This window comes from Carlito syrichta, unplaced genomic scaffold (genome assembly GCF_000164805.1).
Source record: "Carlito syrichta isolate Samal-C Ts95f unplaced genomic scaffold, Tarsius_syrichta-2.0.1 Scaffold289261, whole genome shotgun sequence".
Lineage (NCBI taxonomy): Eukaryota > Metazoa > Chordata > Mammalia > Primates > Tarsiidae > Carlito > Carlito syrichta.
The window spans coordinates 53,774-80,233 of record NW_007233357.1 but is presented as its reverse complement, the minus strand read 5'-3'; the positions used below and the strand labels follow the sequence as shown (position 1 = coordinate 80,233).

The 26,460-nt window shown below is 41.5% G+C and overlaps 1 protein-coding gene across 1 annotated transcript in view; it reads right to left on the bottom strand.

Annotated features, from left to right (window-relative positions):
• Positions 1 to 11,845: 11,845 nt before the first annotated feature.
• LOC103256337 (alpha-1,2-mannosyltransferase ALG9) overlaps positions 11,846 to 26,460 on the bottom strand; it is a gene marked incomplete at its 5' end in the record, with an annotated part of 67,309 nt that continues 52,694 nt past the window's right edge. The window contains 2 exons of the mRNA XM_008054224.2: positions 11,846 to 12,164; positions 12,467 to 12,585. Of these exons, the coding sequence (XP_008052415.2) occupies positions 12,127 to 12,164; positions 12,467 to 12,585 (157 nt within the window). The remainder of the gene's footprint in view (positions 12,165 to 12,466; positions 12,586 to 26,460) is intronic.

Below are 26,460 nucleotides of genomic sequence, written 5' to 3'. Positions count from 1 at the left end.
CAAATATTAGCCATTAATAGTTCTTATCTACTGAGGAAGTAGGGACAAGTAAGGGAACATTCCAATCAATTGAGCTTTGGCCACAGAGAGGACAAGCATAAAAGAATGGAAGTACATGATTTAGACTCAGAAGCCCTGACTCTGGAAGATATTTTCCATTGGTAAAATAGGGGTCTCTCAGCGTTGTTGTGAGGAGTAAGATCCTTAATGTAAAGTGCTTGTTAATGTTACTTATTACTAAGGGCTCATTGAATCTGGTGCCCATGCCAACCACAAAAAGGGACTTATGCTTAAGGTGTGTAGGCTCCCTATTCCTCAAGAATAGTCAGAATTAGTATGTCCTGTAGCCACAAGGGTAGATTTAAGCTGTGACAAACCTGAAGATAAAGCAGACATGGTGAACTTTCTCAAAAGACATAGGCCTTTTGAGTCCTGTTATGGCCTTTAAAGTTCTCAGGACAGAATCCTTGGTTATCTTGCCAGATGCTATACACTGCTCAATAAAAAACCCTTTGTGACAGTGGTAAGTAAAAAAGCCAAGGTCGCAAGTGTAATGTAAGCTGAAAATGTTCAGAAATAATAGATCACTCTAAATGACTAATAGTAAAATTATCTTAAAATTTTTCTAAAAAGCAAGGGCCACAACAGCATACAAAGTATCCTACCATTTGTGTAAAATAGAATGCACACACATGTGTTTGTTTATGTATTGTATTAAAACATTTTTAGGAGTCCGGGCCCAGTGGCTCACGCCTATAATCCCAGCACTTTGGGAGGCAGAGGCAAGAGGAATGCCTGAGCCCAAGGGTTCAAGACCAGCCTGGGCAACATGGCGAGACCTCATCTCTACAATAAAATTTAAAAATTAGCCTGACGTGGTGGCATGTACCTACAGTCCCAGCTATACTTGGGAGGCTGAGGTGGAAGGATCACCTGAGCCCAGCAGGTCGAGGCTGTGGTGGCCATGATTAAATCACTGCACTTCAGCTTGGGTGACAGTGAGACTCTGACTCAAAAAAAAAAATTATCTAGAAGGACACACACCACTAATAACATTGGCTGATTATGGCAAGTACCTGGGTACTAGGAGAACAAAGATGGAAGATTTTTCAATGTACATTACATCCATTTATACTTTTGTTTTTAAGTAAAACTCCAGATTTTACTCAGATTTCACCCATTTTTCCACTCATGATGTTTATCTGTGGCAGTTCCCACTCCAAGATGCCACACTGCATTTAGGCTTGTAATAAATGCTGAACCACGAAGAAAAAAACCTCCTGAAAAAAACCAACCTTTTGGCTCTTGGTTGACAACACCACAGTCTGTACTCCCCTGCCCCTAACTGGTCTTTCCTGTGGCATCCACAGATGTGTTTAATGACCTCCCCCTGCCCAACAATTCCCTGTCCAGCCCTGCTATGTCCACAGGGTAGAGTCCAGATTTCCTTCCTCTCTCTTATTTTTGTAAGCCTCTCATCACTACGTCTCATACTAGAAGCATCAACACAAGTGGTATCTTTCAACAGCTGGGTATACTGTTTCCAGGATACAGGACAGGGGTTTGATTTAGCAAATGCAGGGCTTACTGAAAATATTACTGCTGCCCTGAAAGCTTTTGCCTGTGGAGTCCCCTGAAGATGGTATTCTTTTCCACTTCCCTTTCTGATCTGCCAGGTAGAACAGTTAGGAGAAAAGTCACAGGAGTAAGGAAGAACCTGTGCCAAAATCCCCTGGACACGCCATTCACATCTCGGCAGAAATCCAACTGGGACTGTAATCAGAAACCGGAATTTCCACTAATTTCTAGGACTTCAGGAAATCAGCTCCCTCTCTGATCCAGATGTGTGATTAAAATTAGCTGGAGGCCTACAGTGTTCCAGAAAAGCCCCTAGAAAGACGGAATGTACTATCTGCACACTCTGTCCTACTAGGACAACCTCCAGGCTGTGGTTACTGGAAGTAGATTAAGGCGATGTAATAAAGGGGGGGAAGCAAATACATGCTTAATAAGTGTCAGCTGTTATTCATATCCCAGCTACTCAGGAGGCTGAGGAGGGAGGTTCTCTTGAGCACATAGGAAACCAGCCTGGGCAACATAGTGAGGCTCCTGCCCCCTCCCACCTCCCCAAAAAGATAAATCCTTTTTTTTCAGTCGGAGTCTCACTCTATCACCCAGACAGGAGTGCAATGGCACACTCACAGCCGCCCCCAGCATCGGTCTGCTGGGCTCCGGGGATTCTTCCGCCTCAGCCTTGCAAGTAGCCGGAACTACTGGCACGGGCTACCACGAACAGCCACAGAGCTTGGCCTACTGTTTTTTTGTTTTGTTTTGTTTTTTTTAAGTGAAACAACTTTGACTAGATCCTGTTCTCATCTCTGCCCATGGAATCCTGCATTTCCCAATGTAACATCCAGAAAAGCAGGTCAAAGACTGAATTTCAAAGAGATCATGAATTAGGGAGCATAAGGTCATGGTTAAAAGAGAGGCTCTGCAGTTAGACTGCTTGGGCTTGAATCCCAGGTCTACAACCTCCTACCTAGGTGATCTTGGGCAACACACTTAAAACTGTTTCAAGCCTCAGTTTTTCCATCTGTAAATAGAGATTAAGAATAGCTATCAACTTCATTATGTTGTTGTGAGGTCTATATGAGAAAAAAGCAATTTAACACATTCCTGATATACAGTAAATGCTTAGTAAGTGTTAGCTGTGAACCATATTACTCCTCTACAGAGCAAATATGACAATCTAGAGGGTATATAAAAAACCCAAAACCAAACTCTCCTGAACCCAAAGCCCACACAGTACCCATATGTTTCTAAGTTGGAGCTCTAAGTAGGTTCACACATAAAAGAAGGGAATTCCCTTCTGTATCTGGCAGAGCTGACCTTGTCTGTTCCTCAAGGCTCATATCTGCCTTGGTGGCTACTCTACACTTTTCAAATGCAAATTTGATTGCCTTCTGCAAATGTTTGATTTTACATGGCCTAGGCATGGCAAGCAAAGGTATTCTAAGGCCTTTTACTTTACAGGGATCAGGTCCTGCTAAATGCCATTACCTTCCCCTGAGCTACTGCACTGCAGATAATGTGTTGGCATCTCAAGGAGATTTGCACATACCTTGGGTTGCCTCTGACAGTATCAGAAGTCAGCAGAGGTAAAGTTAGGATGGTGTGATGCAGTTTGCTCTTATTTGGAACCCTGAAGATGGGCAAATGGTTGGTAATTGCCCCACCTCTCAACCAAACATATGTCTTTTATTACCTTCAAATACATTCCAGGTCAAGCAAACAAAATTGAAATCAACTGAGAAGAGCGGACTTGTGAATCCTCTACCAATCAGGTACTCACTGTTGTGATGAACAATTCATCCCTGAGAAAGTTATGGACATAGTTTTCTCCAGTAACATTTTCCAATTATAGCAATATAAGAATGAAACGTAGGAATACAGATTCTAAAGAAACGCAACTAAGATAGTTGAGCTGGAGTCTCACTGTCACCCAGGCTGAAGTGCAGTGGCACGCTCATGGCCACCACAGCCACCTGGGCTTAGGCGATCCTTCAACCTCAGCCTTCCAAGTAGCTGGAACTACAAGCGTGTGCCACTACACCCGGCTAATCTTTGATTTATTGTAGAGACTAGGTCTTGCCAAAGTGTCCAGGCTGGTCTCAAATCTCTGGGCTCAGGCAATCCTCTCACCTCTGCCTCCCAAAGTGCTGGGATTACAGGTGTGGCCACTGTGCCCAGCACTAGATATTTCAATTTACACCGGAATTACTTCCAGAACACAACAAATACTGAAATGAACTAAGTTGCTGGAGGGAAGGGAACTCTGAAATTTCTAGTGAGAATAGGCTGCCCTCTGCTGGACATTAAGGATGCCTTCTAATGACATGGTAAACAAGCTTGCCTTAAATTGCCAAGGTCAGTGATACTTGGGAGTAAAACAAAAAAAACCAAAAATATATGCCACCAGGTTTAAACTTTGGTGCTGTTTTCCAGAATATCTCCAGTAGACACAGACAGTGAGGATAAAAATATTGAAAAGCACCCAAGCAAGGGCTGAGTTTTTTTTAACCCATAAGATTCTTTTATAAATGAAGCATTGAAACACCAGCCTCCTTCTCTACATATCTCCACAAATATTTCACTGACAACGAAAAAATATTAGCATATTACAGAAAACACCAAGAAGGTTTAGAGACGTAATGTTAACAGGGAGAAAGAAAGAGGCGGATGACATATGCAGTGTCTTCTTATTGGTTGAATGAACACATTTCCGGTCATTTCTCTCAAAATGAGACTAATCTTTGCTCTCATGTCTGGGGGGGATGGCAGTAGCTCCCGAAAAGCATTCTCTGCAGAAGACCAGAGGCAGAGTAACACAGGTAAAGTGGGAGCTTCCCTGTGATCACCTCAGAGTTAAACATACTAAAAAAATGGTACAAAGCAGGCTCCCCCAGTGTGTCCTGACCATGAGGGCTTCATGCCCATACACATTTCCCCTCCATTATCCTATGCAAGACAGTCACAGTCCTTACCTAAGTAGGCCAAACAGTACCAAGCAATGAGGCTGACTTTGAAGGTCAGGCAGTCTTCCTGAAGATTGAATCTTGGCTGAGTTCGGTGGCTCAGCCTGTAATCCCAGCACTTTGGGAGGCCGAGGTGAGTGGATTGCCTGAGCCCAGGGGTTTGAGACTAGCCAGGGCAACTTGGCGAGACCTCGTCTCTACAAGAAATCAAAAATTAGCCGTTCGTGGTAGCCCGTGCCAGTGGTTCTGGCTACTTGGAAGGCTGAGGCAGAAGGATCGCCGGAGCCCAACAGGTCGATGCTGGGGTGGCTGTGAGCATGCCACTGCACTCCAGTCTGGGCAAGGGAGAGAGACTCCAACTCAAAAAAAAAAAAAAAAAGATTGGATCTGCCCATTCAAGCTCTCTCCTACAAGCTAATGTGTAGATCAATAAAATGGCACCGAATAGGTCTGAGATTGCCAAAATTATAGCCATTCATTATTTTTTTTTCCAGTTGTGTTATCATTCAACAGACCGAGATGAGTGGATCAATGGGAACAGAACCACAGTAAATTATTAACATCCATTAGCATACTTCGGGACCATATTAGTTGTTTTCCAGAAAGCAGGACCCAGAGAGAATGGGAGATAGGACAGGCAAGGTTTGCTAGGTTGGAGTAGGCAAAGGGACCTTTGGCGGGAAAAAGCCTAGGGAACCAGAGGTCAAAACTTTGGACACCAAACATTTTGTCTGCTTAATGATCTCTTATCTTTGGTGTGACTGCTTGCCTCTCAATTTCCATCAAGAGTAATGGTGTTCAACTCTAGCCATGTATTAGATAAATCACCTAAGAGTTTTTTAAAGATAATGAGCCAGCCGCAGTGGCTCACGCCTGTAATCCCAACACTTTGGGAGGCTGAGGCAGGAGGATTGCTTAAACTCAGGAGTTTAAGACCTGCCTGGGCAACATAGCGAGACTTCATCTCTACAAAAAATTATTTTATTTTATTTTTTTGAGTTGGAGTCTCACTCTGTCGCCCAGACTGGAGTGCAGTGGCTGCTCCCGGCCACCGCAGCCTCAACCTGCTGGGCTCCGGCGATCCTTCCGCCTCAGCCTTCCAAGTCGCTGGAACTACAGGTGCGCACTACCACGCCTGCCTAATTTTTTTTTTTTTTTATTGTAGAGATGAGGTCTCACCAAGTTGCCCAGGCGGGTCTCGAACCTGCAGGCTCAGGCAATCCACTCACCTCGGCCTCCCAAAGCGCGGGATTACAGGCTGAGCAACCGAGCCCAGCCTACAAAAAATAATTTTTAAAAAATTAGTCAGACATGGTAACACGCATCTGTAGTCCCAGCTACTCAGGAGGCTGAGGCAGAAGGATTGCCTGAGCCCAGGAGACTGAGCCTGTGGTGAGTATTGAACATGCCACTGCACTCTAGCCTAAGCAACAGAGTAAGACCCCAACTCAAATAAAAGTGGTGAACGACAGTAGCAACTTTTTAAAAGGTCCCCAGGTGAGTTTGAGAATTGCTGTTTTATGGGTCACAACTTCTTTAGTATTGAGTACAAGGCTGCCAAAGCAGCTAACAAACAACCCAAAAAGCACACACCCTTTCCCATTCGGCAACTTGGGATTGACGAGTTAAGATGATCAAAGGCCAAGGGTGCCAGTTGCCAAATACTGTTTCTGCAGGCAAATGAAGGTCAAAGAGAGCTCTCGTAGTGTCTGGAAACCATGGTTGTAGGTCTGCGAAAAACGCTTGTCAGAAGTTTGTTGCAAATCACACAATCATTTGGCCATTAGGACAATAAGAAGTCACTTGGTTTGTGTACTTTAATCTCCAGGCATGTAATGACAAAACAAGCCCAGAAACAAGAGGTAAAACCAAAACAACAAACACAAAGCCCTACAACCTTGAAGTATTTTATGAAGATACCTGAAGATTCACTTTTTTAAAAGTTCATACACAAGCAACATTCATTTTAAACCCAAGTTAATTTAAACAGACTATTTGTTCTATGAAGCCACAAGAAATTCCCAATCTGTCCTTGTCACTAAAATCCCATAATCTCACATCCCTAATCTAAATTTCTCTCACTTCATTTCTCAAATGCGTTGGTTATCACTTGTCTAAATGTCAAGTCTATGCTGAACTCCACAGCTGAAGAGAGCCAAAACAGCTTTCAGTCTTAAAATATCACTTGCTACTTAATATTATTCAATCTGAATATATCCTTACAAAGTCATCTTGCAAACAGACTTCCTTTTCCTAGTGAGGCATGTAGCTGGTTGGACCTTAGTCTCTCCTCACACCTGGAGGAGAGGTTTTCTGAACCAAATTCATTCATAAGGTCTCCTGGACTAGTTCTGACCCTCCAAACTCAAGTCATAATAGAAATATTCAGTAAAGGTACCCTGTCTCTCTTTTTAGAAGCTACCTTGAAGAATCTGCTTTTGTGCAGAAGCCTGTGTACTTCAGAAGAATGCTAAAATATATCATACATTTACTTATTCTAAGTAATCCTTTGAGTACTACAGGATTTATAACTTGCTATATTTACTTTGGTCTAAAAATCCATGCCCAGTTGAGAGCAACAGCTGTATATTAGTTCCAGGTTTTTTGTTTTTACTTTTCTTTCTTCCTTGTCAATAAACATATATAGCACCAAAATGTTCGGGGAACCATGCTGAGCACTGGGAACACACAGGAGTGTGATGTAGTCCTTGCCCCTCGCATGCCAATGCTCTTGGGAGACAAGTTTACAAGGCTTATACATTTAAGATTCTATCCCATTAGTAAAGACAACAGGTACCCATGAGGGTTCAGAAAAGGAAGCAATCACAGGGCCCTGAAGTCTAAAAAGGCTTCTTAGAACAGGGAGACTCAGCCCTAAAAGTAACAGATACACAGAGAAAAGGATAACATTCTAGAAAAGGGAAAATCAATTAATGTTGTGGACTCCTCCCTCTTGGAATTATATTTAAAAAACATCCTTTTCTAAAACAACTTGGAAGAGCCGGACTCAGTGGCTCAGCCTGTAATCCCAGCACTTGGGGAGGCTGTGAGAAACGGATTGCCTGAGCCCGCAAGTTCGAGACCAACCCAGACAACTTGGCAAGACCTCATCTCTACAATAACTAGAAAATTAGCCGGGAGTGGTAGCACATGCCTGTAGTTCCGGCTACTTGGAAGGCTGAGGTGGAAGGATCGCTGGAGCCCCGTGGGTTGACGCTGGGGTGACCGTGAGTGTGCCACTGCCTGAGCAACAGAGTGAGACTCCAACTCAAAAAAAAAACAAAACAAAAACTTGGGAGAAATAAATCAAACCAAGTTTCAAGGGGATTTTGGGTCCTATGGGAAGAAGCATGATAATCAACATTATAAAACCAGAAGGCTACTAGAAGCTATCTAGTATCAAGTGCAAGGTATAGCAGCAATGTTAAGAATTCATTTACAAAAAAGTTTTATTCCAGCTGGCGCAGTGGCACATGCCTGGAGTCCCAGATACTTGGGAGGATGAAATTACCTAATATTATCTATAACTGGATCAGGATTTTTTTCTTTTCTTTTTGAGTCAGAGTCTCACTCTGTCACCCAAGCTGGAATGCAGTAGCATGATTCCCACTCACCACAGCCTTGACTTCCTGCACTGAGGAAATCCTTTCACCTCAGCCTCCTGAGTAGCTAGGACTACAGATGCATGCCATCGCACCTGGCTAATTTTTTTGTATAGATATCTCACTATGCTGCCCAAGCTGGTCTTAAACTTTTGGGCTCAAGCAATCCTCCTGTCTTGGCCTCCCAAAGTGTTGGGGTTACAGGCGTGAGCCACTGTGCCCAGCCCTAGACCAGAATTTTTTAGAAAATCAGACTCTCACAGTTCAGAGATTGTCGTTCCAAAAACTTAAGAAGGATATAGAAATTTCACCTCCTTTAGGTACAATGTTCAAACATTCATTCCTATGGTCCTTGGTTTTTCTATAGGTAAAATAAAACTAACCCTCACCGGGTTTCCCAAAGTCTTCTTCCTAAGGTTTTCAGGATAAATATTCTGGGCTGTTTGGCCAGTTGAAGGCAGGTCTACACAAGGAGGGGAAGGCTGGAGCAGGGGAGACAGGAGCTGAGCTCCTTCAGTCTCCGATTTCCAACAAACGTTTAAAAACAAAAGAGAAAATGTCACATTAAGGGAAGGAAAATCAAACTGGCAAGATTTATTTAACTTTTCTTTCACAGAAAATACAATAAGTATGTAATGTAAACACTGACACATGAAATAAAGTACAAGGATCAGGAAGACAGTGAATAGGACAATACTCGTGCTTCAACACTGTACTGCTTCCTGATTTCATTTGCAGCATGAGTCACATGGCTATACAGACTCAAAGATTAAAGGCAACATTCAGATTTATGGATACAATAGAGAGCCTCTGAAATCCAACAATGTCATACAGAAATCTAATCTTTCTGTTGCAAAAAAAAAGAGCTGGACACATGTCCATTTATCCATTTACCCAAGGCATTTAATGCAGGAGCCTGAGAATGGGTTAACACATGAACTTTAACATGCCTGTGGAGGCACAGATTAAATTGTGCCTCTTTTCCTTCTTCAGAGAAAATAAAATTAACCAAATTAAAAGCAGAGCTGCCTGATCCTGGCCAGAAGCCTATATAATCACAGTGAATTCATATTTCAGTAAATCCCAGTAAATGCAAAACACAATAAATGATTGCCATTGGTGCTTTGCCCACATGGTCACCCCAGATCTCACACTGCAGAATCACATAGGGTTTTCAAGGTTCTTTCCCAGAATTCCAAACTTGGAAAAATGACCCAAATGAATGGGTGGGACCAAGAATCACCATGGTTTAAAACAAAGGGTCTATTTCTGAACTTGAATTCAGTAAGAGTATGAGCTTCAATTTTCTGTGATTATCCCAAGAGGCTGAATAGACCTGTCTTATTTCTTATCAGATGACACCTACCAGGAAAGTAAATTTTGATAACAGATGCCTACCACACTGACTGGTTCAGTAATAGCACACAGTGTCACACGACTTAGGGTTTAGATAAGGCTGCCTTAGAGCTTGAAATCAGAGAACTTTGGGTTTGCCAAGAATACCTATTCCTTCACTCAGCCCATAATCAAAGGCTATTAGAAATAATCTATAGTCCTCATTCCTTGACACCAACAATCTGTGGCAAAATAAATTCCTTAGGTACCTTCTTCTCACAGCAAGCAGAGTGGTCAGTTTAGGCTGAACACTGATTCTTTGGAGGAGAAATGATACTCTTGAGTGGGTGTTTTGAAGCTTTTTTTTCTCAAGCAAGGCTAACCTCCCTGTATGGAGATGGAGATTTTTAAATGTGTTTATAAACTAATACATGAAAAATGCCTACACAACCACCATTCATTTCTGTATTCCTTACTTATAGCATTTGTCACAGTGTTCAGGTTTTAAGAGGGATAGGAACTGATATTCCCAAGTCCCTGCATCAATTCCAGCTTTTTTGTGCTACATTATAATTAAATTCTTGCTCAGAAGGTCTTATTTAAAAACAAAAACAACACACAAGATGACAAAACAGATCAGCATTATACCACTCTGATTAGAAAAAAGCCACTCATCAGGGACCTCCATGCCTGGACTTTTTTTAACCATGTGAAAAGTTGAGGGCCTCCGCTACCATGATGGACAGCATGCTATTACTGCAAGTGAGGCAGGATGTGTCACTTGCAATTCTCTGTCCTGTGGTCAGATCATATGTGCCAATATTTACTTGGAAAACAGTAATCAAGTCTTCCGAATCAAATGCCAGAGACTAAAGCAAGTGGGACTCAAGTCTACTTTCACTTGCTCTCCAGTGCTTATTCTATACTGTCTAGGCCTCTTACCTCTCCAGTGTTTCAACTCCATCTCAGACATTCCTTCAGAGGAGATGGCAAAGAGGAGCTTTTTATATGGCAATGAGCCGTTTCTTCTGTTATCACTTCCCTTCTACCCTTTTGGGATCGGTTCCTATTAGGAAGTCCTTCTAGAAGTCTCACTCTGTCACCCAGGCTGGAAGGCAGTGGCATGCTCCCAGCCACCGCAACCTTGACCTGCTGGGCTCAGGTGATCCTTCTGCCTCAGCCTTCCAGGTAGCTAGAACTACAAGCACATGCCACCATGCCCAGCTCATTTTTTGATTTATTGTAGAGATGGGATCTCACCAAGTTGCCCAGACTGGTCTCGAACCTGTGGGCTCAGGCAATCCTCTCACCTCAGCCTCCCAAAGTGCTGGGATTATAGGTGTGAGCCACCACGCCTGGCGTAAGTCCTCTTTGAAAAATAACAGATGGAGCCTCTGAAAAGTAGAGTCATCCTATTTGCAGATACTAGAAACAGTCAACCTTAGGGAAATAAGGCACCCATAATGTGACCTCAAACTGACTACAGGAACAGTATTGATACTTGGATCTGGTGTGGCTGCATCACACAGCACTGCTGTGTTAGTCTAACACACAGATCAAAGGCTCCAAATAACTCAAAAAAATACAGATAAAATTCTTCCTTAAAATAGAAAGTTCCAGTACCAGTCAGGTCTCTGGTCAACTCACCATCCTCTCAAGGAATATTTTTCACAGCTGAGTGGTGAAGGCCAAGGAGCTCTAGATGAGAAGTTAGGCACCCTGGGTTCCAGCCCCAGCTCTACTATCTATGGGCTGTGACCCTGTGCAAGTCGCTTCACTTCCTCCTGCTGAGCTTCAGCATCCTTATATGGAAATGGGGATAAAGTCAACTCCCTTGTCTACCACACATTGGACTGTGAGGACCAAATGAGATGCTGTGGAAGTGCCTTATAAACTGAAATACTGGATGTAAAGGCCTTTAAAGTAATAATATATTTATTACATTTGGATGAGGTCCTTAACATTGCCTATTTGACTATGAGTGCCCCATGCAGCATGTGCCTTGCAATAGACAGAATGCAAAAGCAGATGCTGTAAATATACACTGGTTCTCTCCACTAGGGTTGTTTAAAAAAGGAAACTCTTAATTTCCTCAGCAACGGCCTCAGAATACATAACTTAAAAATGTGACATCATCCAAATCTACCGATTGATACAATTAATTTTCTTCAAATATGCCCTATACAGTTACAGTTTGGTCTGCTGTTATTTTATATAGAAGAGGCTAGAATTCAAAAAATTGCATGCTAAAACTTAAAAACAAAACAAAAAAACACACACACACACATACACAACCAAATAGTTACAGTTGGTTGTAAAGGAAGTAAAATGAAAAATCAGAGGCATCATATATAATAAAATTAGGTCACAGTTCCTCAAAAGGTCGCCTTTTTCCTGAGATAGCTCCAGGACAGGATCCGAGTCCTGTGAAGTGCTTTATAGAAGCTTAGTCTTGCTGGAGGTGAAAAGGACATTGGGTTGGCAACTAGACTGTGTTCATTTTCAGCACGAGGATTTGAACGAGAAGGTCTGCTAGGAGCTGCCAAACAGCTTTGGTGCAGAAGCCCATATGGCCTAAGAGAGGCTTGCTAGTTCTCAGATGCCAGGCCAGAATGTGGAGAACAGTTTAACACAGCCATCCAGTGCAACGGTTTTCAATTCTTCCTGTAAGTTGGTTCTGCTCTTCTCCGGTCTAGTAAATAATTGAACAGAAGAAAAACAGTAAGATGTGGAGCAATATATCCACCCGTGCTTTAGGGCCTTTCTCTGTCTAGGTGCAAAAAGTGTACATGCAGAACAGAAACACAGGCAAGAAACGAATGTGCCCTTTACTAGACTTCGACTAGCCCAAAGCACCCAGATTCCAATATTTGTGTCAGAAGACCTTTATTATAAATGTTACAGGCAATGAATTGGAAGGAATCAGGTCACTGGAACAAACCACTGGTTAACAACAAGATGGTGGTCCTTTGGGACCACAGGTGTGTTGCTAACCTCCACTTTTCTTCCTGATTTGCTTTGCTTTCCGGGGCTTGAGAATGGTGTAGTTTGCATACACGGTGTACTGATCTGACAGGAAGGGGATATAGAATGCCCGCAGCAGCTTGGAAGATCTGAAAAACATGGAGAAAAAAAAGCAAAGAAAGAATATTATCATTTGGGAGAATTTACTAATGGTACTGAAAGTGATTAAAGGAAATTAAGTGTTGTGATGAGGATTACATTTATATAAGTAGTATATCTAGATATATGAACAGTATATCTAGTATCTAAGTAGCTGAAAAGTCTAAGTAACAGGAAAGCCAGTTAGGTACTAGATCGTGATAAAAATTTCACCACGATCAAGTACCTTGTTACCCATGCCAAAATGTATTACTGTTCCTAATAAGCTATACAGCATATGCTTCCAGATAGCTCTAGGTCTTCACTTTGTATTAGAATGTGCCAGAGAAAAGTTTCGGGTCACTCAAAGGACTGCTATTACTGAAATGAATTCTTAACACACAAATGGTTTCTGCATCTAAGAAACTGTAGAGGTGCCAAATACTTAAATGACCTGGACTCTATCTCCAAATTTTCCTAGAGAGAAGAAAACTACATCCTAGATGCCTGTGCACAGAGTGTTCCAGTATGTCTAAGTTAAGGAAAGAGTTCAAACACAAGTTCATGTTATGGCAACATGTCTCTGGCAAATTATATCTACTTATTACTGAAATATGAGAACTGAGAACCTGAATTTCTCATAAGTTTCTGAAGGGTGTGAAAAATGCTTACACTTTAAAATATATTATTTAATCCATCTGATAATCCTATGAGGAAAGTGACGTTATTACCCCTAGTGGATAGATGGGAAACTGAGGCTTACACTTGCTCAGAGTAAGTAATGGAGCCCTCTTCAAATCCAGGTTTGGTTGCAGAGTCTGCACCCTTAACCATCATGGTTTATCCCGCATCCCAGGAACAGGCTAACAGGATTTATAATTTTCTAGAAAAAGCTATAGTGATGGTTTTAAAATTCTATATTAAGTATTACTTCCTAACTGTGATTTCTGTGTCTAAAAAATCAAAAGTTGGCCCAGTTACTGCCACCCTAAATGAGGTAGCTGAAGGGTGTTCCACTGCCTGTCCTTTTCCAAATTCTAAACTTGTAAATGTCATGTCAACGTGGCATTTGTACTGGCAGCCTACCCCTGGGTTTGGCAGACTCCTACAATGCCTGCACACAATGATACCGTGCTTGGCGCACACACCTCTTAGGCATCCTTCCCAACTGAGACACTGGCAGTGCCCTGTGCTCAACTGAGATGCACTTCACTTCAACAGCCAACAGCTCAAGGACTTCAATAGAAAAAAGAGGCTTAGAGGAGAAACATAAGATAAAGCAGGACTCCTGCAAACCAATTGAATAGAAGGAAGAAGCACCTATCCCAGTAAAAAATAAGTTAATTTACTCTTCTTTCATGCTACACAGCTAAAGTGAAGGTTGGAACAGAAAGACGCAAGCTGGAACAAACTCCTACAAGCTTAAGTACAGTAAAGAAAGGCTAAAACTAATTAAGTTTTATTTCCATTACAGTTGACTCCACAATAAAAGCTTCATTAATAGAGTCATAATATATTTCTGGTCAACTTAACCTTTAATGTAAATCTGGGCCCACTGGACCCAAATTTAGTTTTGTACTTTCTTTTTGAAGCAATTTCTTACTATTTGGGAGGATTGTTAGGTCATGCTTTTATTCTTTTTAGAGTCTTCCAGAGAACAAAGAGAAATTATACTTGTTTTTTAAAAAATATTTTATCATTCTATCTTGTAATTACCATGAGAGTTCACTGCATCATTCTAAGGTACATTATAGGATCTTGGTGGTTTTCTTTTATTTAAAAAAAACTTAAATAATAAGAAAAAGAAAAAACAATGAAATCACTGAAAAGGATAATGCAATAGTGAAGTAAATCATCATTATTGCATTATCCTTCAAATTTTTTTATTGCATTGCCCATAATATTTCATCATCTTTTAATAAGATATAAATAAATACAGACTATATTTGTCTGTATTTATTTATTTATGTGTTGGTATATCACTCTGTTGTCCAAGCTGGAGTACAGTGGCATGATCAGGGCTCACTATAGCCTCAAATTCATGGACTCAAGGGATCTTCCTGCGTCAGCCTCCTGAGTAGGTGGGATACAGGTATGTGCTTATAAACCTAAAATTGGAAATGTCTGAATTATGGAGAAGAATGCTTACTTCTCTTCCACAAAATTATGCACCATCAAAGGTTTCAAAAAATTATGCAAGTACTACATTTTGTTGATGCAAGTGCAAGTACCAGAAGTTGTGATAGGCTAGAGTCTATTAGAAATACATCTAAAATCTGGAATCAGTATTTTTGGGAATGGATATATTCCAGATTCATGCATGACAGTTAATGAGTAGTTAGTGGCATTCAGAGACACTGTCCATTTCATACACACACACATCTCCAGGAGAATGTGGAATAAAAATTTGGGGTTGCTACATTTAAATAGTTATCACATTTTTAAATAAAATTATTTTTCACTATCCTTTTTATTCTTATTTTTATAAGTTATTTGTAAAGTAACTTAAAAATATAAAAAACAAAAAGGGTCTAAGACAATAAACAGTGTTGACTATATTCCTGGTGTGCTAACAGATCATGTTTAAAGATCATTTCAGAAAACTATCTTAGTAAGGTTCCACTTAAGGGGTTGGAAAAAAGAGAAGGAAAACTACATTGGGCTGCAGCATCAAAAATAAAAACTAGCCAGGTAAGGTGGTACATGCCTACAACCCCAACTACATGGGAGGACCAGGAGTTCAAGGCCAGCGAGGGCAACATAATGAGACTCCCATCTCTTCAAAAACAAAAACAAAAACAAAAAAAAACTGGCTGGACTGAAACAGAAGGACTACTATGCATTACTGTTAGTGTAAAAGTCAAGCTAAACAAAGGTAAAAGATAAACGAAACTGGGTCAAAATATTTACAATATACATAACAGAGGATTATTACCTAGACTACATAAGCTGCTCTTGTAGTCAATAAGAAGACAAATAGGCTGGGTGTGATGGCTCATGCCTGTAATTCCAGCACTTTGGGAGGCCAAGGCAAGTGGATTCCCTGAGCCCAGGGGTTCCAGATCAGTCTGGGCAACCTGGCGAGACCTCATCTCTACAATAAATTTTAAAAATTAGCCAGGTATGGTAGCACGCACCTGTAGTTCTGGCTACTTGGAAGGCTTGCTGGGGCCCAGCCAGCAGGTCAATGCTGGGGTGGCCGTGAGTGTGCCACTACAGTCCAGCCTGGGCGATGAAGTGAGACTAACTCAAAAAAAAAAAAAAAAAAAGACAAACAACTCAACAGGAAAAATGACAAAAAGTATGAACAGAGAAGAGAAATGCAAAATGCAAAACTGGATGTAATTTGCAATCAGGTTTGCAAAAGTTAAAAATCTGACAATGTTGGCCGATTGTGGTGGCTCAGTCTGTAATCCCAGCACTTTGGAAGGCCAAGGCGAGAGGACTGCCTGAGCCTGGGGGCTCAAGACCAGCCTGGACAACTTGGTGAGACCTCGTCTCTACAGTAAATCACAAAAACTAGCCAGGTGTGGTGGTGTGCATCTGTAGTTCTAGCTACTTGTAAGGCTGAGGCGGAAGGATTGCCTAAGCCCAGTAGGTCAAGACTACGGTGGCTGTGATCGTGCCACTGCACTCCAGCTGGGGTGACAAGAGTGAGACTCCAACTCAAAAAAAAAAAGTCCGACAACGTCAAACACTAATGCCAAGTCAAACAATGATGAACAAGAAAGGGGTCCTCCTAGCCTCCATAAGGACTTCAAAGCGCAACTGAATTGGCAATTTGGAATAATCATCCCAGGGCAAACATGGGTCTGACTCAGCTACCTCAAGAGATCCAAGAAACAGCCTGATTTGCCATGCTCCCTCAGTGTATAATCACAAGGAATTCAGCATCAAATTCTGAATAATGTGTCCTGGAAACAAGAAGGCATTTCTAGTTAAGCCTGAACACAAAACTACATAAAAGTGGGAATTAAGTATAAGGCAAAGCTAAGACTCTATCTCTCATCAGAGCATCACACTGGAAGAATCCTTATTAGAAAATGAATTTCCTTTTTTCCTGCAGATTCTGATTGTGATATTTTTTATTTTTTCAATTTTATTTTATTTTAAATTCAGGGGATACATGTACAGGCTTATTTCATAGGTATGTTGCATGATGGTGAGGTCTGAGCCTCTATTTAGTCCATCACCCAGATAGTGAGCATGGTATTCAATAGGTGGTTTTTAAATTCTTTTTTTTGAGTGTGTACCCAGGCTGGAGTGCAGTAGCATGCTCATGGCCACTGCAGCCTCGACCTGCTGGGCTCAGAGGATCCTTCCACCTCAGACTCCCAAGTAGCTGGAACTACAGGCGCGCGTTATCACGCCCGGTTAATTTTTGATTGATTGTAGAGATGAGGTCTCGCCAAGTTGCCCAGGCGGGTCTCGAACCCGCGGGCTCAGGCAATCCACTCACCTCGGCCTCCCAAAGCGCTGGGATTACAGGCTGAGCCACCGAGCCCAGCCCTGTACCACATTTTCTTTATCAAATCCACTGTAGTTGTGATAGTGTTATCTATCTATAAGTAAAACCTCTGTGGAAAACAGTTTGGCAATTCCTAAAAGATCTAAAAGTTGACCTTCCATACGACCCTGCAATCCCTCTTCTGGGAATATACCCGGAGGAACTCAAATCACTCTATAAACAAGATACCTGCACACGCATGTTTATTGCAGCATTGTTCACAATAGCAAAAACAGGGAACCAACTGTGCTGCCCATTGAAAGGGGACTGAATAAAAAAAAATGTGGTACATATACACGACGGAATATTACACAGCCATAAAGAAGGGCAAAATTATGAAATTTGCAGCAACGTGGGTGGACTTAGAGTCTATGATACTGAGTGATCTAACACAAAAATAAAGTGAGTACCGCACATTCTCACTCATAAGAGGACTCTGAACAATTATCATAATACTGGAAGAAAGGGAATGGCAGTAGTGGGAAACTGCCAGAGGAGGGAGGGAGGGCATACCTCATCAATAAGGGTACCTAATCTCAAACCAGGTGAAGTGGGGACCAAAGTGAGGCCCAAACTTTACCTACACAATGACCATCTGTATACCTAACCCTGAATTGTACCCCACATCTTTAAAATAAAATAAAATACAAAATACAAAAAAATAGTATTATTTATCTATAACATACAAAGCAACTAACTAATTTCTTCTAGAAGATAAAGTGAGAAAATGGGCTATATATACATAGGCCCATTCCCACCTCTGAGCTGGGATGGAAAGATTCCATGAATTTTTTTTTAACCCAAAGAACAAGCTGGGCTTGAATTCTTCATTTCTAATACCACAGCTGCTGTTCTAGATTAATTTATTTACCATCAATAGCTTTAATATGTTAAGCATGACTGAAGCATTTTGAATTTGTTGTATTGTATTATTACTGAAAGAAAGGAAATCAAATTGGTAATTGGCCTTTGCAAAACAAAGGAATCACTGAGCATTGGAATAACATATATGTGTGCACATTTCTACACATAGAAATAAGATCAGACTGAATCACAGAACAAAACTAATGCCTATGAAAACTCATATAAAAATGTCTGTAATAAAGCGAAATGTCAAAGTATCGCCCTAGGGCCACACAGGCAGCTTAATTTAGAGGGATGTAAAATATATGCCTTTATCATGGAAACTGAAAGACTTCCCCTCCCAGTGAGAAAGTCACTCAAGCAATTCAAGGATGAAACAGACCTGGACAAAGCAACTGCCTGAACAGCATAATTAGCTCATGGTTCAGAATGTTTTTTAATTCAATTGCCAGCCCTATTTATCAGGACTGGGGCACATTCTGCTGTAGAGATTTAAATCTGCTCTTGCTGACGTCAATGGACAACTGGCTGTCAGTCCCAGAAGTCACCAGTGCAGCAGGCACAAATGGAAATATGGAAATTCTGGGTCAAGTTTTCATTTTAAAAAGAAAACATCCAAGTATTCAGGTTTTATCTTTCCTATTCATCTATCTATCCATCTATCTTATCTATCTATCTATCTCCATCTGCTCATCCATCCATCCACCCATTCATTCATCCAAACATTAATATCCCCTATAAACCTGTAATTGAAGGCTACTATCAGCTGTCTTTCCAGCTAGGGTTTTTTAAGGTAGTTTCTCTCTTTCTCTCTCTCTCTCTCTCTCTCTCTCTCTTGGATTTAGTTCACATTTCAGTCAGAGATTTTCTACAACCCTCAGTGTAGAAATGGCTTTTTGGCAGCTATCTTCAGTTCTGAAAAGAATCTTAGAATTCCTTCAGGATTTAGTCACAGTCAACCTATAGTTCCATATCAAACAATTTAAGAACTGCTCAAAAAGCTGACTTGGAATGAAAATCTGACTGTTATTTAATAGTTTTTAATAGGAAATGGGACAAGACACATTACTATAATGGTCAGTAACTAATGCAGAGGTAACTTATAACCCTGTTACACAAAAGAGAATAGGCCTGGGTGTTACAGGCTATATGTTATACTCCACTAGAATGTCAGTCCCTTGAAAGTGGAACTTCATCTTTCTAACTGCTGTATCTCCAGCTTTTAGGACAGTGTCACACAAAGGGCTCAATAAGTATTCTGTGAATGAATCAATGACTACGCCCTGACTCTTAAATCAGATCGTTAGTTTACCTCCCTCCCTTCTTGCAATATTCCTCTTCCACAACGAAAAGGACATATCTAAAATAGTATGAAGTTATTCTTTCTGTTCTCTTCTCCAACAATTCAGTCCTAAAACCATGAGGTAGGACAGAGCAAAGAAGCCTAGGGTTGGTGGGGGAGAGAGGAGAGGTGCGGTGGCTCATGGGATGTGGAATGCAAGTGAGGCCTGAAAGGTATGTCAGAAAATAAAATCTACCGCAAAGGCCATGTAACCTCTCCAAGAGTCAGTTTACACAGAATTTGCTGAACCAGCATTATCTATGATACTTTATTTTCAGCAGACATTTACAACAGACCCTTGACATTCATTGAATATTCACGACTGACTGTTTGGAGCAACCTACAAAAAACCATAATGTAATGGCTAGGAACTTGGCTGAGTCACAACCTGGAGTCAGGGCACTGTGAGATGGGTATAATTCACTGTGAGAGTAAATCATTCCACTGATTTGTGACCTTGGCCAACATCTGGCATAACATCGCAACCTCTTGACCAGTCACCTTTAGCCAATATTCAGAATGAGGAAATTGACAAAGAACTGCTGTTAAGCAATTGGCTATTTTCAGACATCAGTCCCATCAAAGTTGCTGTGGAAATAATCTTCACCAGTATTTGTCCCACCTGACAGCTATTCAGATATATAGATACTAGATGTTTCATTCATGATTCCCATAGAGAAGACATGTAAGAGGGTTTTTGTCCCTGCTCTTTTGACCCTCATTTGGGTTACTTCTATGTGACCAATAGGACTAGAGACCACATAAGGTAGATGATTCTGGCAAGTTTTAGAGAGATGAAATTAACAATGAGCATATTTTAAAATAACTAATAATCTTTATTTTCCCAAATGAGGGCATCAGAAACTTAAAACCCTTATAGCATGATTTTTTTCTTTTTACTCTAACATAAATCCAGTTTTAAGAAAGCGAAATACATCAAATAATCAATACATATTTTCTAAGACTCTCTAATATGTTAGGAGTTGTAGAGAATCAACATAAAATATGGTTCTAACTCTCAAGAAACTCAAATGATGATACCAGCTGCTTAGTCTAAGCTAGCTCAAAGCATTGGCAGTCCTAAAACACTGTATATGTTCTTCAAACCTGAGAGTCTCTATGGCATAGATTTAGGGCACAAATAGTGTGTAAATGCTGTCTTTATTATTTTTATTTTTTTGAGACAGCGTCTTGCGCTGTTGTCCGGGATGGAGTATAGTGATATGATCATAGTTCACTGCAGCTTCAAGCTTCTGGGCTCAAGCGATTCTCCTGCCTTAACCTCTCATGTGGCATGCACCACCACACTTGGCTAATTTTTTTGTGTTTGGTAGATACAGGGCCTTGCTGCGTTGCCCAGGCTGGTCCTGAACTCCTGGTCTCAAGTGATGCTCCCGCCTTGGCAGGAGATTACAAGTGTGCAGGGATTACAGGCATAAGCCACTACATCCAGCCTTAAATGGTCTCTTTCTAGAGAATTAATTCCACAATAGAAAGCAGACTCTCTATAAGCTTCAGAAAAACAAACGTTTATTCTTCTTAAAATGTAAGCACATCTCAATGATTAAGCAGCTGAATAATACAATGGACAAAACATTAATGTGTTTTGAAGCCAAATCTAGCCTGGGGTAGCTGCGCCAAATGGAGGATCTCAGGAAAGTACGTAGGGAAAAGAAAAGAAGGAAAAGCCAAAAACAGAGAATGAAACAGAAAGTATAAGAGAATAATAAACTGATAAAGAAGTACAAAAGTGCAGAAACTCTGATCTCTTCCTTGCTGTTTCTCATTATTCTTGGCATTACTGAAGGACGACCTAAGGGTACCAACCATGATTGGCATATGGGGACAAAATAAAAGTATTTCAATTACCACTTAGGAGGGAGAACTAATTCTACCCAAAGGATTAGAACACTATCTGAAGCATGTCACACTATTGGCCTGCAACCAAATTCTGCCATGGGGTGGAGTCTCCCTTTCCACCTGGGTAACAAGAAACTGCAGATGGAAACAGCCTGCTGGACCATTGTGAACACCATATGTCTCTTCTCTACGAACTCTCCTTTAAAAAGAAAATGTCAAAAATTATCCAATTGGGATGGAGATGGCCTTAAAAGAGCTGTGGTAGTTTTTTAAATGTCCATAAATTTTCTGACCCTCTTAACATCGACAGGAGAAGTCTAATACTTTTCCCCTTGAGCATGAGATATTCAAGTGACTTGCTTCCAACCAACAGAATGAGAAGGAGAAATGCTGCATGATTTCCAAGACGAGGTCATAAAAACAATGCAGCTCTTGAGATGCTTACCCTTGGAAATTAGCCACCATGCTGTAAGGAAGCCCAGGCCACAGGGAGAAGTCACAAGTAGGTATTCTGGCTGACAGCCCAGCTGAGATTTAGCCAATAGCCAGCATCAACTCCAGCCATATGAGTGAGAAAGCCTTTGAGATGCCTACAGCCCAGCCACCAACTGATGACCAATGCATAAGACACCCAGAGTAAGAACTGGCTAGTTGAGCCCAGTCAACCCCTAGAACCATGAAAGGAAACAAGAGTAAACTTGTCTTTTATGCTGCTAAGTTAGGATGGTATTATATAACAACAACTACAACAAAAGTTTCCAACTAATTTGCCCTTATAGTAATTACTCTAGTGGTCTTCTTATCTTCCAGAAATGAACAGTTCTGCTCTTGCTGAGCTAGGGGCTGGAGACAATGGCTCCCATCAACTAGACCAGTTTACCACATAGGACAAAAGTGAATAGAAGTGCCATGGACTCTTTAGGCCTCACGGCTGCTGAGTTTACTTCTGGGCTAAAAGGAGAGGCATGGTCTTGGTAAAAATTCTCCAGAGCAGCTAAAGTTCAGTGGCCACTGAGAATCCTGTGCTAGGCATGGAAAGAACACAGACAACATATATTATCAGCACAGCTCCCAACTTGCTGCTGCAGAGGTCCTTCACCTAGAAAAGGCCCTCTCTGGCCGGGCTTGGTGACTCAGCCTGCGATCCCACCACTTTGGGAGGCCAAGGCAAGTGGAATGCCTGAGCCTGCGGGTTCGAGACCTGCCCGGGCAACTTGGTGAGACCTAGTCTCTACAATAAATCAAAAAATTAGCTGGGCATTACAGGTAGCGCGTGCCTGTAGTTCCGGCTACTTGGAAGGCTGAGGCGGAAGGATCACCGGAGCCCAGCAGATAGATGCTGGGGTAGCCGTGAGCATACCACTGCACTCTAGCCTGGGCAACAGAGTGAGACTCCAACTCAAAAAAAGAAGAAAAGAAAAGGCCTTCTCCTACCATAACAGCCGAGAGGGCCTAACTTCAAACTCCTTACTTTCATTTATTCTTAATCTATAATTACAGATTTTCAGGGCTTTGAGATCCTGCCCCTAGTTCCCCCAAATTGTGCCAAGCCCCCAATTAAGCAAGCCTAAAAGCCAGTGAGATGAGGCTACTATGCTCCAAAAGAGAGAAAAATAAAATCTCATAATCCAGAAGCCAAAGGTGAAAGCAAAGCAAGACGACAAGGACCTAAAACTGGAAGAGGAAGCAGTGGGTGGAAAGTAGTTGTGCAAAGTATTGCACGGCCTCCTGATATGTCTCTGAAGCTACCAACAGACTCCGTTGCTCAGAAGGCCAACTGCAACTTCCTGAAGAGGCATTTCCCACCAGACGCCCACAACCAAACATTCTCACCACACTTAGAAAGGAACCCACCATTGAACTGGGATTTATTGCAACACTCTCCCTTCACTCCTCTCTGAAGACTCTCAGAGTAGGCATTACATCTGCCCACTTGTTGAGCTATTTTATTCAAGTTGCAATTATATCATGTTTCAAAGAAAAAAAATCCCCTCTTATTTCAGAAAGTATGTAGTATGAGACGGTCATAGAGTAACAAGTGTGTCTGGTCTAAAAAGTGATATTGTCAAATAGGTTAGACCCCATATTCTGGGAGTCTGATAAACCTTTATAAAATCAGCCAAACACAGACATGGCAAATGCAGAAAGTAGGAGTTGCAGCTCTGTACCAGTTACGTGTGAGTAGAGATTAAAAACAGCTATTAAGATCTGATGTCTGGATTCTGCCTCAAATGAATGGTGTCTGGAGTTTCTAGGTCTCTATAAAGAGAAGTAGCAACCAATTGGGAAAAGAAGTGAAGGGGTATCTGCGCTCACATTCTCCCTGATGGGCTAACACCATTCAGTAAGGACATTTAGTAAGGTCGTCTTCACGAGTCCAACAGAAAGTCCTTGCTGATCTTGTAACAATTTGAACAGAAAATAGGTTTCTCCACAAATGTTTGAAGTTCCTGACTTTGCCCCAATGACAAAATTGTGCTAATAATCTTTTTTTTTTCTTGAGTTGAAGTCACACTCCATCAGTCAGGCTGGAGTACATAGCATGCTCACAGCCACCCCAGCATCGACCTGCTGGGCTCAGGCGATCATTCTGCCTCGGCCTTCCAAGTAGCCAGAACTAAAGGTACATGCTACCACGCCTGACTAATTTCTTTAAAAAATTTATTGTAGAGATGAAGTCTTGCCAAGTTGCCCAGGCTGTTCTCAAGCCCATGGACTCAGGCAATCCTCTCACTTCGGTCTCCCAAAGTGCTGGGATTACAGGCTTGAGCCACCGCACCTGGCCAATAATCTATGACATAAAACATACAGTATACTTTTTTTAAAAATGTGTCTTCAAACTATCCTGATTGCTTCTCTTTCAGACAGTTGAGGCCCAAAATAAAGGCATAATAGCAAGGAATGTCAGCAGATTAAACCAAATAAGTAAACTTTGGGCAAATCCATACAGTAAAAACAAACATGGATGGTGGGGCAAAATAAAAACTGTCTATATATGCTTCATTCTTCCATCCTGCTTTTCAAAATGAGCCTCTTCATTCTCATCACATTAAAGCAGATGACCATTTACCTCAATTTGCCCAGGACAGGGCCCCTTTTCAAAGAGTTCTGATGTGGACATATTATAGATTACATAAAAGCAAATTCATAGCTGGGTGTGGTAGCATGAGCCTGTAGTTCTGGCCACTTGGAAGGCTGAGGCGGAAGGATTGCCGGAGCCCAACAGGTTGAGGCTGCGGTGGTCAGGAGCATGCCACTGCACTCTGGGCGACAGAGTGAGACTCCAACTCAAAAAAAAAAAAAAGCAAATTCAAACCAACCAAAGAGGGAAATTAAACTTTTTGATACTGACTTCTGGGCCCCTCACCCAACATGTTTCTTTTTATCTTTCCACTTGTACTCACGATTGCTTTTGAATTAAATAAGTGATTCTTCTCACTTTATCACCAGCACCTACTTAATCCTACTTTTTCCTTTAAGCTTCAGTTAAAGAAGCCCTCTTTCAGGAAGACTTTCCAATATACGCTAGCCTCCTTTCTTCAAAACTCTAGCATACAATTTGGCACCTCTATGGTCTTAATGTTTTCAAGTTGTTTCATATGTGTAGGTCTTTTTTTTTTTTTTTTAGTTGGAGTCTGCGTTGCCAAGGCTGAAGTACAGTGGGGCACGATCACAGCTCACCACAGCCTCAATCTCTTGGGCTCAGGCGATCCTTCTGCCTCAGCCTCCCAAGTAGCTGGGACTACAGCGTGTACTACCATGCTCGGCTAATTTTTATATTTTTTGCGGAGACGAAGTCTCGCTATGTTGCCTAGGCTGGTCTCCAACTCCTGGGCTCAAGCCAACCTCCTGCCTTGGCCTCCCAAGGTGTTGGGATTACAGGTGTGAGTCACTATGCCTGGCCCCATATGTGTAGGTCTTCCTATAAAATGTTAAGTTGCTCAAAAGCAAAATTTTTGTCTAATTAATTCTTCTGTACTCCTAAAGAATCTAGCTCTGTGACAAGGACATAACAGATAACTAATAAAGACTTTCCAGCTGGCTTAAGGACATAACAAGAAGACTCCAGGAGCCTCCCTGATGCTCACTCCTCTTGTAGCACTCTGTATTTTCCTTTTAAAGCACTTAACACATTTCATAATTATATATTGATTTATGTGGCTGTTTGTTTAATGCCAGTCTCCTCACTGTATTGCAAAGTCCAAGAGGACAGGGACCTGTATGCACTGTTGCTCATTACTATCTACCTAAGATGTATCACAGTGTCTGCCAGTGTTCAGTAAATATTTGCTGGCTGGCTGGATGGTAGATGAACAGACAGACAGACAATGGAAGAAAGAAGACATGATCTCAAAAAATGAATGTACAGAAAGCAGATTTAGATTTTAGAGACTTAAACATTTGAGAAATGAACCTGCTTACATTTCTAAATAGAACGTGTAGCTATGTGTCACAGGCTGAATAAAACTCTCTCCTTTTCTCAAAAAGAGCTAGAGAATAGTTAGGCCTGCGGCCCAGCTGATGTATAGTCTAAGACATGAGTGACCATTGTATCCGGATGGTATCATTATTTCTCCTTGTTACATAAATTGCTAGCGCACAAAAACCATTGTTTCAAGACAGGGGAAATTTAACAGCCCCAGCAGATACGCTTGAAGCATTTCAGGATCACACAAAAGCATCTCATGCACCACCTCAGAGAGTCAGCTCTGAGGCGCACAGGCTCTGACAGTACAGTCCGACTTAATTGGCCCAAAGTCAGCAACATCAGATGTCACGGTGCTGACAGACATAGACTACTGTGGCAAAGTGGGCTGTAGGATCCTGCTGTTTTCACAGTTAGATCATAAACTAGGAAATGCTGAGGAAGATAAAGGTAAAGAAAATCGGGATAATTTTGGAGCCCTAGGCAGCCTGCTAATTAATTGAAAGGCCTGACATTTCTATAATGTTTTAGATGCTAAATGCACTTTCATATGTCCACTCCCATTTAATCCTTATAACAACCCCAAACAACGGACAAAACAGCCTGGGTAACATAGTGAGACCTTGTCTCTACAAAAAAATAAAGAAATTAGCTGGGAGGGTGAAGTGGAAGAACCACTCGAGCACAGGAGGTCAAGGCCGCAGTGAGCCAGAATGGCATCACTGCACTCCAGTCTGGGCAACACAGTGAGACCTTGTCTCAAAAAAACAAAACAAAACAAAACAAAACAAAGTTATCTCTGTTTTACTGATGTGGGAATTTCAGAACCAGAGCGGCACTAAAACAGTGAGTGGCCAGGACTTTTTTTTTTTTTTTTTTTTTTTTGA